The sequence below is a fragment of the Styela clava genome, chromosome 6 (genome assembly GCF_964204865.1).
Source record: "Styela clava chromosome 6, kaStyClav1.hap1.2, whole genome shotgun sequence".
In the NCBI taxonomy this organism is placed as follows: Eukaryota; Metazoa; Chordata; class Ascidiacea; order Stolidobranchia; family Styelidae; genus Styela; species Styela clava.
In genome coordinates, this window is record NC_135255.1 from 10,515,596 (window position 1) to 10,532,549 (window position 16,954).

General features: G+C 34.4%; 1 protein-coding gene across 2 annotated transcripts in view; it reads left to right on the top strand.

The window, feature by feature from the left end:
- The window catches only part of LOC120331532 (uncharacterized), a 77,007-nt gene that overhangs the window by 17,634 nt on the left and 42,419 nt on the right, over positions 1-16,954 (top strand). For both annotated transcript variants that reach the window (XM_039398618.2, XM_039398619.2), the window contains 7 exons: positions 2,892-3,081; positions 3,558-3,718; positions 4,450-4,617; positions 6,792-6,998; positions 7,417-7,486; positions 9,070-9,230; positions 10,970-11,055. In XM_039398618.2, the coding sequence (XP_039254552.2) occupies positions 2,892-3,081; positions 3,558-3,718; positions 4,450-4,617; positions 6,792-6,998; positions 7,417-7,486; positions 9,070-9,230; positions 10,970-11,055 (1,043 nt within the window). The remainder of the gene's footprint in view (positions 1-2,891; positions 3,082-3,557; positions 3,719-4,449; positions 4,618-6,791; positions 6,999-7,416; positions 7,487-9,069; positions 9,231-10,969; positions 11,056-16,954) is intronic.

The window sequence follows — 16,954 nt, forward strand, 5'->3', positions numbered from 1 at the left end:
CATTACTAAATGCTGTTGTGAAAGTGACGTGTGCTTACTTTAAATTTAATGTCGAATAATGTATAGGAAACTTATACTCGTAATCTGTTAGTAATGTACATGAACAATGAAGCACAGCAGAATATTTGGTCACAAATTTCTGTGTTAAATTAGGTGAAAGAACTTTGATATGCTCCGTGCAAATGATGGTGACATATAAAGTCGTATTAAATGAAGTAAAAACACTTTCATAAACACTGATTAAAATAAAATAAACCTGGTTGGGATATGCGGTATTGAGAACTGACTTCATAACAAAATTTTGAAACTATGACAGGACTTTATAAAACCCTGTGTGCTTCATCCACAAATCCTGTCGAATGTACATGAATAATATATATCGGGCGTGAAACACTCCCCCATGCGAATGAACCATTGTAAGTAAATGAATGGGTTCTGTTAACATGACAGAAAGTGTAAGCTAGCTGGATTTGCATAGATTTACATATAGTGCGCCGCTAAACATCAATATATTTTTGAAAAATTACATCTCATTTGGCCTTGTTTAGAACTTGATATAAAATTATCGAATTGGTAAAAAATAACGTTGCAGGAGAAATGTGAATGGCTATATCGGATCTTCATCCATGATGTCGTTGTTTATGTACATAAAAACAAACTTGACGTATTGCACTGATTATATGTGCATCGTGCATGTACTATAAAACAAATTTGTGGCCGTAATTCAATACAAACATAGGTCAAATTTTGAAGGATTCGAGAAAAGTATTAATAGAATCAAATATTTCTTGAGCCAGCAGAAAAATTTTCATCATCTGTATTTTAACTTATTTTTTACAACATTCTGGATTAGATTAATAATCCAAATATATCGGAAATATCGGTCCACAATTAGCCGATACCGATACAAATACCCGAAAAATGACCGAAATTGCCGATACCGATACATATGTACATCTCCGTATTGTACGATCAATATGTGCTATCAATCTAACGTGAATCAATTTAAACCTGCCTTCTTTACGCAAAACGCTTAAATACTTTTTGGGATATTACGTCACCGGAAAAGTCGTGTTATGATTTTGAAACATGAACGGAAAGATCTATCATCATGTCAACTCCTGTCCGGAAGTTGGAATGTTGCGTTCTGTCTCGTCTATCACTGTTATACTGACGCATAGTGGCATAATAGGAAGCCTTCATATTCTATCTTTATGAAACATGATTTATGACGTATTTACCAATGATATTACATTCACGCAATGCAAATTACATTCATCTGCAATACGCCTGCGAATGATTACGTAGCCTGCTAATGAAGAAAGGTGGCGTAACGTGATCGGTTTAATGCGATAGCTGTTTCGAGTCTAATATGCGAAAAACATCCATCTGCAACAGGCCTGAAAATGATTAGGTAACATAGAAATAAAGTCTGTCTGTTTCGAGTCTATATTTTATGGCCATATTATGCTTGCAAATAATATTTTTCGCTTCACGGATATTTTCACGATTTAACGGTATATCACCGAAATTATGTATTACCAATTGCCATTATTACTGGAACAAATCGATAATTATTCATTGGTGGGACGGTGTTTTTTTGCAAACTTTGATAAAATGCATTATTCGGCATATTGCGATTACCGAAAAGATATTAGTCTGTATTTCGTTGGTTATCTTATGTGTATATTCAATGCAATTCATGACCATGTGAATTTGGCAATTTTATTATCGCATAATATAGTTTCACGATTTTTTGTATTTAGTTGGACTGAATGTGAATACCATTGAAACTGAAAATTAAAGTAATACACAAATTCAACTTAATCGCGCATGGACCATAAATATCATTTTCCTGATGACCCCGACATGGCGGGATTTTTAATCGACAACTTTTAGATGTTATTTTTGGATGCACAATGGAAAATGATATTCGGAACGTATGGCGCCAGTTCGAACTATTTCTATAGTTAATTGAACTATTTGAACAATTCAAGTTGAATTTAAAAATCATGTAAATCATGTAGTCTGGTTTTGATAATGATGAAAAGGTCATTTCGTGATCGTCATTTATAGTAAATCGTTATTGATATGGGTTTGATAAAGTAAGGATTAACTTTGGTAGTATATCATTGTCTTTTGTAGTATAGTATATTGACCGTAAGAACATTCACCACCATCGAACATTCTAATCTAGAAGATAAAAGAATTTAAAACTCATTTATTGTTCTAATCATGAAATTTCTTCAAATTTTTGGCTTACACTTGCTGGCATCCTAATTTCTACGTCTTCAATATAAGTCTATGCGTCATTATATTAGACGCAGTTAACTGCACCATCGAACATATACTAGAAGATAAAATTTTCTAAAATTCAATAATCGTTCTCATCATGGAATTTCTTGAAACTTTTTGACTTACGCTTGTTGTAAATTCTGGTGGAAGTTTCCACCTGTGTTTTCTATGCTTTCACGTTGATGATTTGTTTTTTGTTCGTATAATGCAATATTGATGTAACAAGTGTGAAGATGACTGTTTTGCGTGATTCATGATACTTTTTTTACACAATAAGTTGTGCCAATGTGCAGCAAGACTTCTATATCACTTAAAGTACTTTGTTGTAAGGCTTGTTTCTAATAGCAACTTAGAGAAGCATGAGGTTGTATTAGGGTATTAGGTTACGGAACCTAACTGAACTTACTTTATGAAATATCTTCGTAATCTTGTAAATCAGCGTCTTTAAGGGCAAATCAAAATATGACTCTACACAACCACACAATTTAAAATTATTTTGACTGTTATTGACTACTGTTATAAATAATTTTCGCATCGCTAGACGCTATTCAACCAGTAAGTGCCATTCTAACTAAAAATTTTGTCTTTGTTTCTAGATGCTATATAAATGTAGAAAAATGGCAGATCATCCTGTTATTTCAAAGGAAGGAAGAAAACACACGAAGATGCAAAGCGCCTCCAAGCGACGAGATTTTTTAAGTTACGTTCAGCAATATTCTACGGATAAAATATATAGTTTGATACGAAAAGGAATTGATCCGAATTTTCAATGTCCGAATACAGGAGGTACGTCATGTTCAATGATCATAATGTTTTCGTTTTTATTTTTCGAAAATCAAGACGCGAGGTTTTCAATTCCCGAGAAACAGGATCTTGGATTGAAAAGAAACATACATACCTGCTAGAAAATATAGTTGAATTAAAATCTGATTTGCATGTAAATCAAAAGATTCAACGAATTTTTATGACTTCCGGGTTTTTTAGGGGGCTGACATTTTGAATACTTGCTTAGTGGGGCTTTTTCAATTCTAATTCTGAATGAACTGGCCCTTTTTACCTATTCTTAGGGACTACATGGGTAAGCGATACCCAATGGTCAGAGCACCAAAATCTTGGCAATTTGAAAACTATCTCTAAGTAAGATTCTCGGTATTCGAATGACCGCTTATTCATCCTTAGTTAATGCAAATTTTCTGAAAAATGGCGCTTAGAAGTGTTTCAATATCCAGCCTATTATTTGAAATATTGCCTGTTGTTATCAGAAACTCCACTTACAATCTTGAGTAGCGGCCAATCTCGTGCTGAATGTGTATCAGTGTTCATGGCATTACTGGGAGGTGGAGCTCATCTGGATTACAGGAATAAAAGAGGATTCACACCTATGCATGTTGCTGCTAGGAATGGAAATATACAAATGATAAGGGTAATTTCTTCTTTAATTAACAACAATATGCAATATGAGTCGAAAACCGCGTTATTTTACTACTGGTTGGCAAATTGTAATGAATCTTGCTAGCATGTTTTAATGGATCTTGGGAGCACACACTGGTGTTTTCCAATGGGTGTTTTGATAAGGAATCTCAAGTGCAGCCCTTTTTGTCGTCGATTTGCCTATTTTGGAACCCTTTATTCTTCCCTCCCTATGCATGAAACCACTTTATTTTTTCAATCTCCAAAGCTTTGCCAGTGGTATGCGCAAGTCGCACTCCCGTTTTTCGATACCTGCCGGATACCCGGTTGGGATACCTTGCTCAAGTGGGTTGCCCATTACGTGACAATGATAGAAATACTAGTACGAGAATATGAAATTGGTTACTTACATACTCTCAATCAGTATGCCTGTCTAAAACCTCATTTGGTATTCTCAAATACTCAATATTTCGATTATATGATTTATTTGAATAAATTTTTGCAACCAAATTACGCTAGATTGTAATGTATGTAAATCACAATTTTTTTTTATCAAATCGTCAATATTGGTTTTCTGAATTCTTTAACACTTTTTACTATCATTCATTTCGAATCCCTTTTCGTTCAACTAAATTTGGTTACATAGGCAAAGCACTAATTGTTCTCATATTATATGTTTCATGAAAATGTACCATTTGCTTGGTTTTATGTTTTGAATTTTTATGCTGCTTTACTCTCTTACAGACATTGATAGAATTCCAGGCTTCACCTAATGTTGTCGACAGTCGAGATCTCACGCCGTTATATCATTGTATATTACTTGGGTCCGACCCATCTGCTGCCAGAATACTTATACAAAGTAACTCTATTATTGGATGTAGAGATTCGCAGGGATGGACTGAAATACATCAGGTATGTAACCAGTGATTAAAGAAGACCTGTTGTCGCAGAATTAGGACACTCGGAAGAAAAATTTCTTTCTTTAATCAAGATTAAAATTACCTCAAGGAAAAGTTTTGCGAAGAATGTACATTCATTCAAAATGATACATGAGCTTGCTTAATTCGTTTGAATGTCAATTTCGCCAATGGTACTTTTTCACTTAACATTTCAACAATTATTATCGTATCATGTTCGAAATGCTTTCAAATGCGGGTAGATAAAAATAGTCTTTAGAAAATAGATTGATATTTCGCAACGCTCCTGAAATATTGCACAGTTTGGTAAACTCTTGTTTATGACAACATGTAAGATAAATGATATGCCCCACCTTTTCCACCAATCAGCTAACTTTTGCATTTAAGTCAGTTACTGCAAGAGTTATATACTATTTTCCATATTTCTACCATTGCAGCGTAGGATAGAAATGCCCCATTTCCTGGTAGGATGCCATTCGGACGAACCAGTGTCCGTGAGATCATTCACAGTTGGTTAACTTCAAATAAAACAAAACAAACAAACAATAATGATGAAAAAATCATTTTCGTAGGTTGATTTCGGTCGTCTTACGCTTGGATGAATATGTATGTCAATTATTTACGGCTTTTGACACGAATAAATAACCGAAATTGATTTAATTGGAATGCTATGATCAAGCGTGGACCATATGTAATATGTCCTAAGAAAGTGTATTTTTTACACAAATCATACTTGGGACTGACTTTCGAAAATTCAATGTAAAATAGAAATTATATCTGCTATCAAAATATGATATTATGATTTGAAAAAACGATTTCTCTCTGTTGTGCTTGACTTAAAAGATATTGAAGAGTTGAATAGGTTGTCAGTAGTGTTTGGGGTTTTGTTCCTAATGGGTTAGCGACACGCGTAATTGCATGTCGGATACTTCAATGAAATTATACCTCATTTTACCCGTTTTCACGATCCCTGTGTCCCCATTTTACAAATATGGCTTGATACTTAATTTCAACATTCATTCATTTGTATGTTTTTGACCACTGCAAACAAGGTTGATTGTAAATAGGCCACACCATACCAACGCTTAAATGACATTAAAATTTCATACCATTTGAACTTGATGTTATATCTTAAAAGGTGGAAATATTTTTATTTGATGGCGACATGCCACACAAAACGTTGGAATCGTTTGACGAACGAACGAATATTTTTATTGGCTCTCTAAACGGAGTAACTATCCAATAGAAATGGATATAGCGATCCCAATCGTCATTTGAAAGGTCCTCTTCATATAGGTCATTAGGTCCTTTGTCTAACCTGAACTGACATAATTTATGGGAAACTATTGGGTTTAACTTGTTTCATTAAACAAATTATTGTATTTCGGTTATGGATGGAATGGAAGCCTAAAAAAGCGACACACACAAACCTAATATTATCCAAAGATGAAGGCCATGCTTTTCCATTTATATTACGAAGTCTGGCTAAACTTGACAATGCCGAAACAAGGCTTCGCTAATTCGCGCAAATCAACTCAGCTCATTTATCCCCGTATCGTAAACGTAAATAGCATTAGCTTAGCACAACATCAAAGAAAGCTTTACTCAAACAATATCTGCATTCTGCAGTCTATATCCCGCACCAGTGATTTGTGTTTTGATATAACGATTTGACCTTCGACCCTCATTTCATGAAGTTCCGAAGTTACTTAGCGTATACAAGACGTATCACCGCGATCACATATATGTAAATGAATACACTGTGCTATGTCATATTCAAAGCAAGCTGTTTTCGACAAAACTACATATCCGTTACATATCGAAGCCCCGGTATGACCTTGGCTCAATTTTTCGAATTTACCTGTACAGTGTACACATGCTTGGAGATTATGCTAAATATACACATGTTGGCCGTGTAATTAGGTTATTATAGCATTTTAGACCTAATCATGTTGCGTTGCCCCATACTTCACACAGGGATACATATAGAGATGCACATAAAGGTGGCCGCTTGTACAAAGCCAAATTCAGAGCGAATTTACGTGTTACAAATTTATAAATATATTTTCGACCGAGTGCGCATTAGGAACATTTGTATTCATTTCTACAATTCGAGTATTTTTTAATCTTTAGCCAATAGTCATTTATTACTTTTAATTCTTGTCACAGGCTTGTCGACACGGTCGTCTGCAACTATTAGAACTTCTGTTATCATGCGACAGTGTAGGTGAAGAACATATAAATGCACGTAATGCATCTGGGAACACACCTCTTCACGTTTGCGCTCTTTACAATCAAGAATTTTGCGCAGTAACTCTTTTGATGCATGGAGCAGACACAACTATATTGAATTTTTCGAATCAAGATGCCGTCCAGGTAATGTAACTTTGAGGGCTTTTATCTTTACTTCTCTTAAGCCATCCCAACTACTTTAACTCAAAAAATTCGATACTCCCGTAGTATGTGTACCAGGTTAGGGTTGGGCAATAATTTTATTCCGATTTTCCATATTTGACTTTTATTACGAGTTCGGGACTGACTGTGTTAGCCAAGTGCTCATATATTTCAGTCCCTTTATACAACTCGATGTAAAGTAGACAAACAAAATTAGTTACCTCCATATTGGTACACATACTTCTGGAGCGCCATAAAATCAGATGGTTCATGTATTACGTCATAGCTGATTTATCAATATTTAATATTTTATCGGACCTATTTTCCTATGAACAAAGACGATTTGAAAATGTTTATTCCTGTGTTAAATAATTTCATCATTCTGTATTTAAATTTGCAGGTCGCCCATGTAGCATCAAATGTAAGCGTCGCTTCTCTCATCAAAGATTTTCCGAATAATATGGATAATAGTAAGTATTGGACTTGATCATGCTAGCGATGGAATAAATATAGCATGAAAATTTAGATCTTGATATTTCCTATTTTAATGAAAAGAAAAATACAAAATGACAAAAGGATCCATAGGTCTACTTCGTGTCCAATTATTGTAAACTGTTGCACGTGTTACTCCTGTTACCGGCCTTTATTTCATAGAGGTAAATCATTATAATCGTAGCTTCGTAGGCATCTTTCCCCTTCGATATCAATAAAACCTGATTCATGTGTGTGCTATTCGCTAATGATGTATAGGACAGCCGCCTGATCGCTACGTCCGCTTTGGCCCCTGTGTTTTGTATACAACCTGTGCAAATGCATTGTGGTATGCAGACAGGACTTACCTGTTACCACCCACTTGGTGTCACCTCTCACAATTTCAGAAACTATTCTGAGTAGTTCGAACTTTCGAGTACCGTTATTTGGATAAGTTTTAATTTAAAATATACGAATGCTTGCTACGTTAAAAATCATAGTTGCAGTCACCGTACTCGTTAACCAAGTTCTTGGTGATCCAAAATCCCGCTTCCGTGGACAAGCCCTTTTTACGTACCAAATTTTTTGCGATATTTTAAAATTAGCTATTTCGGTGTATTTGCGGTAGGAAGTAAATTTAAAATATGTGTGGTTACGCCCCGCTTACGTTATATCGACTCGGTGTCGAAAGATTGACGCGTGGATAATGTCTTATTTTCACGCGTCATATAGCAATGTTGATGCCTATGTAGTATATAAATAAAACTTCGTCTGTCAACTTTCAAGTAGGTTTGTTTGGCGAATGTAATGTGAGTAGTTGATTAAGTCTACTTTTCCGAATTTTTGCGTATTTTTGAATTTTTCAGAATTTTGAACTCCAAGTGTATCTGCATAATATGATTCGTTTTGATGAATTTTTTGTTGTTGTTGTTGTTAGTCTTGTTGGGATACTTTGGATTGTTGTGTAAAAACACCTGTTTTCCCGCAAACTGCTCAAACAATCGATTCCAATTTTCAGAACTTGAAGTCGCTAGACGGCTATTACTTACTTTTTCCTCAAATGTTTTTTTTGAGAACTATGGGCGGGAGAGGGCCACATGGGCAGCTGCCCTGGGGAGTACGTTATGGGGCGCAGCAGATCCAATAGACTTTCATTTTATTAATAAATGTGTTTCATCTTATACATATGAGTTTGTTGCTTAGTTTGATGATTTAATTAATAATACAAACATTTCACTCTTACTTGACCTTTCATTTTTTTCATTTAGATGCATAAGAACATCTATAATTTGTTCATCACCCGAATTTTTTTTGGAGTTAGGTTTGAGGGGTATCATTATCAGAAACAGAAAAGTTTGGCACCCTCTGACTACGGTCCCGATATTTAACCCGAATTTAACATTGTTTTTACATTCGACCTCCATGTACTTAAATATATATTGCATTGCTCCCTTGTTCATTCAACACATAGTAGTTATAAACGTTCCACGCTAATTATCACGATTTAGCTGTGAATGATACAAATTTGATTATTCAAATTGTCCATTTTTTTTAAAGCTACAATTTCAAACATTTATTACAGTCGATCATCCTCTAATTCGAGCAAGAGCTGAAACAGTGTCTTCGTCAAAACCACCCATTGCGCCATCACCAGATACCTCACCTAAACACAATGCAAAGAAACATAATGGAAGATCAACGTGGACTCCCAGTTCGTTGATGAAACATTCCAAGCAATATATTGTAAGTACTGTTAAGTACTGGAAACCAAAACATACACCCGGGATTTCGAGTTCGGATTGACAAAATTTTCGACTCTGGCTACCACCCTCGGTGTAAAAAATATTTCGCAATTTTCGAGATAACAAACTGTTTTAGTTTCCGTCGAAAAGTTTGCATATGCCTCTCCGCGTAAAAAGATTCTAACTAGGAAAATTTTGTATTTCGATTCCGACTCCCGACACAGGAAAGTTTACAATCATGATTTTATCACTTGTTTCCATATTGTACCAGGTACCCGAGTCTTTGAGACAGGTGAGAGGCATGCAGATATTTAGTAGTAGATATTAGGTTTTAAAAGTAAGCGTAGTGACTGGTGAATCGCTTCAATTTGTTATCCCGTGCCTAATTTATTAAAAATTATTTGGTATGGTGGTAAAGCCAGTTTGTTTATTTTGGAAATTTCATATGGTTTTGCTTGAGGCTTTAACAGCACAACTGATATTACACAGACTTTGGCTTCGACTTTTTGCTGGATTCTATGGAGATATTTTCTTTTCTCCTTGCGAACTATGTGTTGTCATACAAATTTCCATTGTTTTTTCCCGTGTAAATTGAATAGTTGCTTTTGCATCCTGCAACAGAGATAGTTCGTGATAATTCGATACTTCAAGAACAAGGAATGCTATTCTAACCAGACTATGTGAGTGAAAAGCTCATGTTTGATCACTTGGTGGCAGATGCGAGCTTCCAGTGGCTAGATAATTGCCGGTTTACATTTGATTGACCAACATCAGCTATTTAAAGTTTGACCAATGACGTGATGACCAACCCACCTAATTTTAAATCGCTTTATCACATTCTCATCCGATCATATTGAGTATTTGTATTACCAAGTCTCATACTATGTTTCATACTAATAATACTATTTACTTACGGTAAATACAATACGATTAATATTCAATATGTAATTTCCCATCTCTTGTCGGAATGTGTAGGGCATACGGCCACACAATGGCCATAGAAAGCGCACATAATTGCCATACCAGCCCGACGTCTCGAAAAGAAAAAATGAAAGTGACGATTGCGTGGTAAATATGGAATCGTATATAAAAGAACTCGTTCGCTCACAATTTCTCAAATTACCAGGATGTCTCATTTGTTTTTCTCCTATAGCTGGTTTTCAATATTTGAGTTATTCATGAAATAATTGGGCAGAAATAGAGCAAAATTTTTTTAGTCTCGACTTGAGAACAATTTAATTAAAAAAACGCTCACTTAGTGATCACAAGCTATGGTGCCTTGGTTTCGTTTAAAAATGCTAACTTGAGTTGGCTTCCCAGAAAATATTTTGTCATTGCACAACATGGACGCCTACTAGTGAACGAAATTAGGCATTGTATAATTTGGATGTTTTTGCATATTAATTTGTATTCTTGGGTTTAGGATTTGGTACACTGATTAAACAAGTAATTGTTTCGATTTAGTTTTAAGCTTGATCGCTAGAAAAACGGACAATCATCCAATATGTTTCTTACTTCGAATCTGCAATTCGTATTTCACACCGGTTTTTCGTAACAATGGCTATTTTTTATCTGGAACGAATGGAAAATTAACTAGACAATGAAATTTTGTCAATTTCAATAAAATAATTTAATAAGCATAAAATTCATCACCACCTTGTCGCTTAACACATATTTATTTACATTGAATTTTTTCAAAATTTATAAGAAATGTAAAAAATTTTACTTGTTACATTGCAGCTGCAGAAACAACACAGCGTATCAGGAACATTAGGAAGAAGCAAAGGAGAATCATACACAATCGATACAACTATGGTAGAAAACAGGTGGATAATTTTTCCGTTTTCTTATTTTACTTTGAAGTTTGGGGGAATTGATCGATCAAGTTTAGGAAGAGGTTCTGAGAATACGTTTGGGATATTGTGCCAATTTGAAGATACTGTCGTTTATTGGACACCAAGTGTTGTTATATGTTGTTGTTGGTGTATTTTTGTTATTCCTTTTCTCGTTATTATTGTTGTTGTGAAAAATAGCTTTTTCCTTTTATTACTGGAACACTTGCTTTGAAATTTTCTGTGGGTAAAGATTGTTATTGTCGCTAGAAAGCTATGATATTCCTGTTAATCTTATGAGATCTGATATTTTATCGAAACATGGAAATTCATCATTCATGGAAACATGGGTTTATTCTGTCAAGCGTGACGGCCGACAATTTTTGCATATGTCATTCCTGACCTCAACCTGACGTCATTTTTGAATGACGTAGTCAGAAAGACACATGCAAAAATTGTTACGCTACGCCCACTAAAAGTACTTGTGGCAATAAAATACTCTAGATCCAGGTACTGTAACCTTTTCATAGTTCAGATTTGTTCAGAATATGTATTTGAGGAAATTGTGGATAAAAGATTTCGTTTTGGCTCTCTTCTTGTGGTATATATAAGATACTCGTATATGGCCTACTAGTAGTGTCAGTTTGCTCCAACAATTTCTCCTTTCTCTCTGCCAATGGGTTCGTGCCATATTTCCCAACCGTGGAGAAATCCTCCTATTTCCATTGTGATGCACTTAATATATAAGATATTCGTTTTTTTTACTATTACGCATTTATGCGATTCACGGAATTGAAATTTCCTCCACTTTTTAATATAATACAAATAGTTCGAATTGTTTTCGCTTTTGTAAAACGAAACAAGTCCGGACGCAAATATCGCATGTATTTTTTAGCAAGTCGTAAAATTGAAATGTTGAAATTTTTTTTTTGAAAGTTTTTTGTAACAATGCCTCCCACATCGAATTATCCTTTACCGAGTATGACCATGCATAGATCGCGCCTCGGCGGCATGATCTATGCATGGCCAAACTCGGCCGTAGATATGTGTTGAATACCGTTAGCTTGAAATTTCGATTTGTCACAATAGGGCAAGACGCATAGATTACTGGATTTGGAGCTAATGTCTAGTTTTAAAATTATCGTAGACTTAATTAAAGCAGAAAATAAGTCGTATCTATGCCTTAGGTACGATTCATTTTCGTTCCACTATCTGAGCTTTGCTAACAGTACAGTAAATCTGGTTTATTGAGATATTATATTTTCAAGGACAATGTTTTACAAACATCTTAGCCTATTGTCCAACATATTTTAGTGCCAAAAATGACGTTTTGTTTTCATTGTTGCCAAGATACTAATACGCAATAGAACAATCTTAAAATCTCAAGAATTTTTATGTTTCACTAATAAATGGAGGAATGGTCAAACGTGGTCCTAATATAATCTTTATCTTGAAAGCCCTATTTAAACCACTTTTAGCTTGATTGAATATCATTCACCAAACTTAAAAATTTATTGCCGGTCTATTTTTGGGTTCGATTGTAAAATATTTTTAATAACCATTGCTCTGTTATAAAATTGTGTGTTTTATTAGGCTTTGGCTTATAAAATGTCCATTTTAAAATAGTTGAATTATTTACTCATATTCGCAATTGAGAAAGAATATTGAAACATTTTAGTACAGTCTAAATTTTCAATACTGTTTAAAGGGAAATTTGCATCAAAATTTGCATCTCGTGATATTTTTGGCGTTGCAATATATTTGATAACGTATTCTTTTTTTTTCGAAATGAGCTATCCGATTTGGCTTAACTTAGTCACTTCAAGGTTCGATGTGAACATCAAAGTGACGGGTATGTCGGAACATTTTATACATCGAATCGGGTCGATATATTATTTCTCGTGTTTGTGGATTATTATGCGGTATTATATGCACATGGGTATTGGTGTCCCCATCCCATCTAGTTTCAAAAATGCCTCCCGTCGTTATATTTTTCATACTGGTTATTTCATAACTGCGTGGGTGCTGTCTGTGATTGACTAAAAATGTTTTATGTCACGCAACCTGAATTTTACATTTATTTCGTATTCAGTTCGAAAGTGATCATTTAAGGAATCTCTATTCAATCTCTATATTTTTATTTTATTCCATTATTTTATGAGTTTATTATTATGGGTACTTGTAGATAAAATCAGTAGTACTGCAAACTCAATTACTACATGTCTACATACTAAGTGATTCATAGAACTCCATCTTAGGAGTCGATTTAGGTGATCTAGCTAGTTGGCTGCTGCAAGTCTTATTCATAGTGAAACATGCTTTACCAGTTATGCATGTCTTCTTTCCCACGGTACGCGATTTTCTATTTTCATTTCATAAACTTGGATGTTATTGCATCTTATACTATGTGTTGTGCACTCATACATATTAATATTAGTATTTGATTGCAATTATTTTATGATATAGCCTTGAGTGTTTACGACGCGATTGATTGATTTAGCGGTCATCTTAGTTTCATTTCATTTTATTTCTCAAAATTGATGACAAGGGGTTAAAGGTTAATGTTAATTCAAGTAGGAGCACGGTCATGCTCACAAACTAATCATGGCTCTACCGATTGAAGAGTTTATTATGGGTTCAAGTTGTCAGTGTTAACCGTTGCCTCTGGTGCCTTTTAGTAGTTATAGTGTAACTCTTCCGCTGTGCATAGAGTTTGGTAGAGTTATGTATAAAAGAATCAATAGTAAATTACCGTAGCAATTTGTTATGTTTCGTATACTTGATTCCTGTTTTAGGAATAATCCAAATGATTTTCATTTGAAAATTTGTTATCTAGTCTTAGAGTAGAGCATTTGACATCTGACGGTCAGACGAATAATCTAATCAGTTTTATTTCGCTGTAAAATAGAGAATATTATTCAAAATAATGTTTATCTCAAACATTATTAATTACTGAATATAATTTCTATCAATTTACATTGTTTTGTGTAAAATTTAATTATTCAGAAGATATTCGATATCCACATTCGAAAATATATTTTAAGAATATTTTGGAAATGGTATATTATTTAGTTTCAAATTATTGATTTTTTATGATTTAGCAATAATTTACTAGTGTTATTTTTATTTGTGTATGATAAAGGATATATGATAGGAAAGGATTCCAATAGGAAACCTATGGAATATGTCTCACGGGATCGAATAGGCGACATAAACTGTGTTGTCGTAGTCCCGCGGGATGATATAAGACAAAATGATATAGGAATCTGTATGCTATTAGGAATCTTTAGTCAGATGGAGATTGAGAAATGTCTCGAGTTTTTATGACTTTGATTGTGTATCTTCAGATTAATTTGTTATTATGTATGGAATGTAGAAATTGAAAGTAAGTAACCGGTATTATACATAGTCATACTTGGTGAAGGGTTTATATAATGTAAAAATATGAAAATGAAGTGTTCAGAAACAGCAACAGTAGCCTTCTCATATTGGTAAAAATGACAGTTATTGAGGTTCAGAGAGACAAATTAACTGTCTTAGATGGAACCAGTGATGGCTAAAATCGAACATTATGCTTTCGAATATTTTATAATATGAAATATATATTATAAATTGGGTCAGGTTTAATGGAGGACGAGTGAAACTAATGTATATTCAATGATTATGACTGTAGAAACGCATAAATTTGAGATAAAAAAGAATAAATGAAGACTTTTTGGTCATACTTTCGGACCTAAGTTACTCATATTGATAATTTTTTTTTTTACTAATTTATTATTACAATCAAGAAATCATGATATCAAATGTAATTTTGTAAGATTCTCTTCGTTTTGGTCATCCCTATGTTGAAATGTCATTTCCAAACGTAGTATTTGTTTTTTAGATGCATATATTATTACTTTATAGTTTATACATTATTTTGTTATTTACAGCCGATAATTTACAATTGGTTTGAATCAACTACAAGATACTAAGTTCGACAATAAATTTATTTTTTGTAGTTTCACAGTGCAGCGCTATATATATGCAATCATATCAAATAATTTTATGATTTTCCACACGGAATTACCTCCGCACGACAGGTCAATAAACGGATGGCTAGTCGGCAAACCCAACTTAATCTATAACGCGGGGATCAAAGCCTTAAGTGATATAAATGACGTCAATGTCCTAGATAGTTTTATCCCCATAAATTTTTCATTACCCCGTGTTAAAATGTATTGTATGTTATCTCCGGAATTTAAAGGTAGCACGCGAATGCTGCAGCGGACATCGTTTTATTGATATTGGAAACTTTACTATACTTTTTGGTACGGTAGTCGATCGAAAATCGATTATAGTACTATAAGACAATTTCGAGTTGGTAATGAAATTTCGCTCCAAGTTTCCAGACAAATTTAATCGCCAACATAACAAAAATGTTTAGTGTCATCTGTATGGCCTTGCATCTTTTTTGAGGCTTTTGGAAAGTGACAGGCCCAGGTTGTACAACGTGTCAAGTTTCTACACGTTATCGCATACTTTAGGCCAGCGTTTCATAGCCGGGAAGGGAATCTGTTGTTTTGGGGGAGGCAATACAGCAAAGTTTCTTTGTATTCAGTGTAGTTTTACTGATATTGTTTAGTTGTTAAGCATTGTTGTATATTCATGAACACTTTATAAATTATTAAACTATACAAAAGCCAGGCTGCTAGTTGCAAGTATCTCTAGCGAATAACCATTCGGGAATCAACAATAAACGGAAACATAGTTTTTGTGCGTAGTGATGGAAGAATAAAGAGACCCAAAACAGACAAAGGGAGTGATATGTTGGGAATGGGAACTCTGCTATAGGCTATGCTTGTTTTTGGTATTGCTCTAAACAAGCGTTACTTTACTCTATCGTAACGAACTGTTTAAATGTGGCCTACGCGGTGGTCCTATTGGTCCTATTCTATTTATTGTTGGGCATGAGGCATAGGAGTATGTCGATTCATTGGTTTTGGGATAGGAATGTATTTCTGAATTGTATGATACAATCTGTAATCTGTTTGTATCTGCTGTAAATGTTAACTTCGACAACCTCAAATATCGTGACTCGTGAGTCCCTTTCCATAAACATAAAATACAAAAACGATCGCACAATTGTACGTTGTCGGAATTATTACGCCGAATTAAACCGTGAAATATTGTCGTATCATAGATTGACACAAACTAAAAGCATATAATTATCCATTGCTGACATATCATTAATCTAAGCACATCCTATTATTATGAAATACTACTCCCGACCAGTAACGGAAAGACCGCTGTGGTTAGTCGCCGCTTGTTTTGAATGCCTCTTTATTCCAAGGCTACGTTTAGTGTGGGCTGATATGTGGGTAATAGGTGTATATAACAACCGCGGCCAGCTCGGACGTATTAGGTCTATAGAGATGCGGTTATATGGTAACAATCGTTAGTTGGATAGCCTCCTCCGAAGAGAGCATAATGTGCTGCCATTTGAAAGCAGGATTGATTTCGAAAGTAGCTACACAAGATGTGTACTGCCAATCAAGTGCAATGTTGATGTAAAGACTTTTTCTCTTATTAATGGGTTTGAATGTCCCCAGTCTTCACAAGGCGGCGATTTTGCAAAGAGGTTTCAATAGGAGTCAGGATAGAATATCGATCTAATTTTTAAATTTTCTGTTCCATCACATCCATATGTATTTTATTTATAGGGCGGGATTCATTTAATTTCCGAATTGTTGATTTTTGATTAACATCATGTGAAATGTGTGTACATAATTAATTTGGTACTCCCGTAGTATGTAAACCAAGATGGCGGACACCGGAACGTAGTATGTGTACCAGGTTAGGGTTAGGTCATAATTTCAGGTACAAATACTATGGGAATCACTTGGCTAGTCTC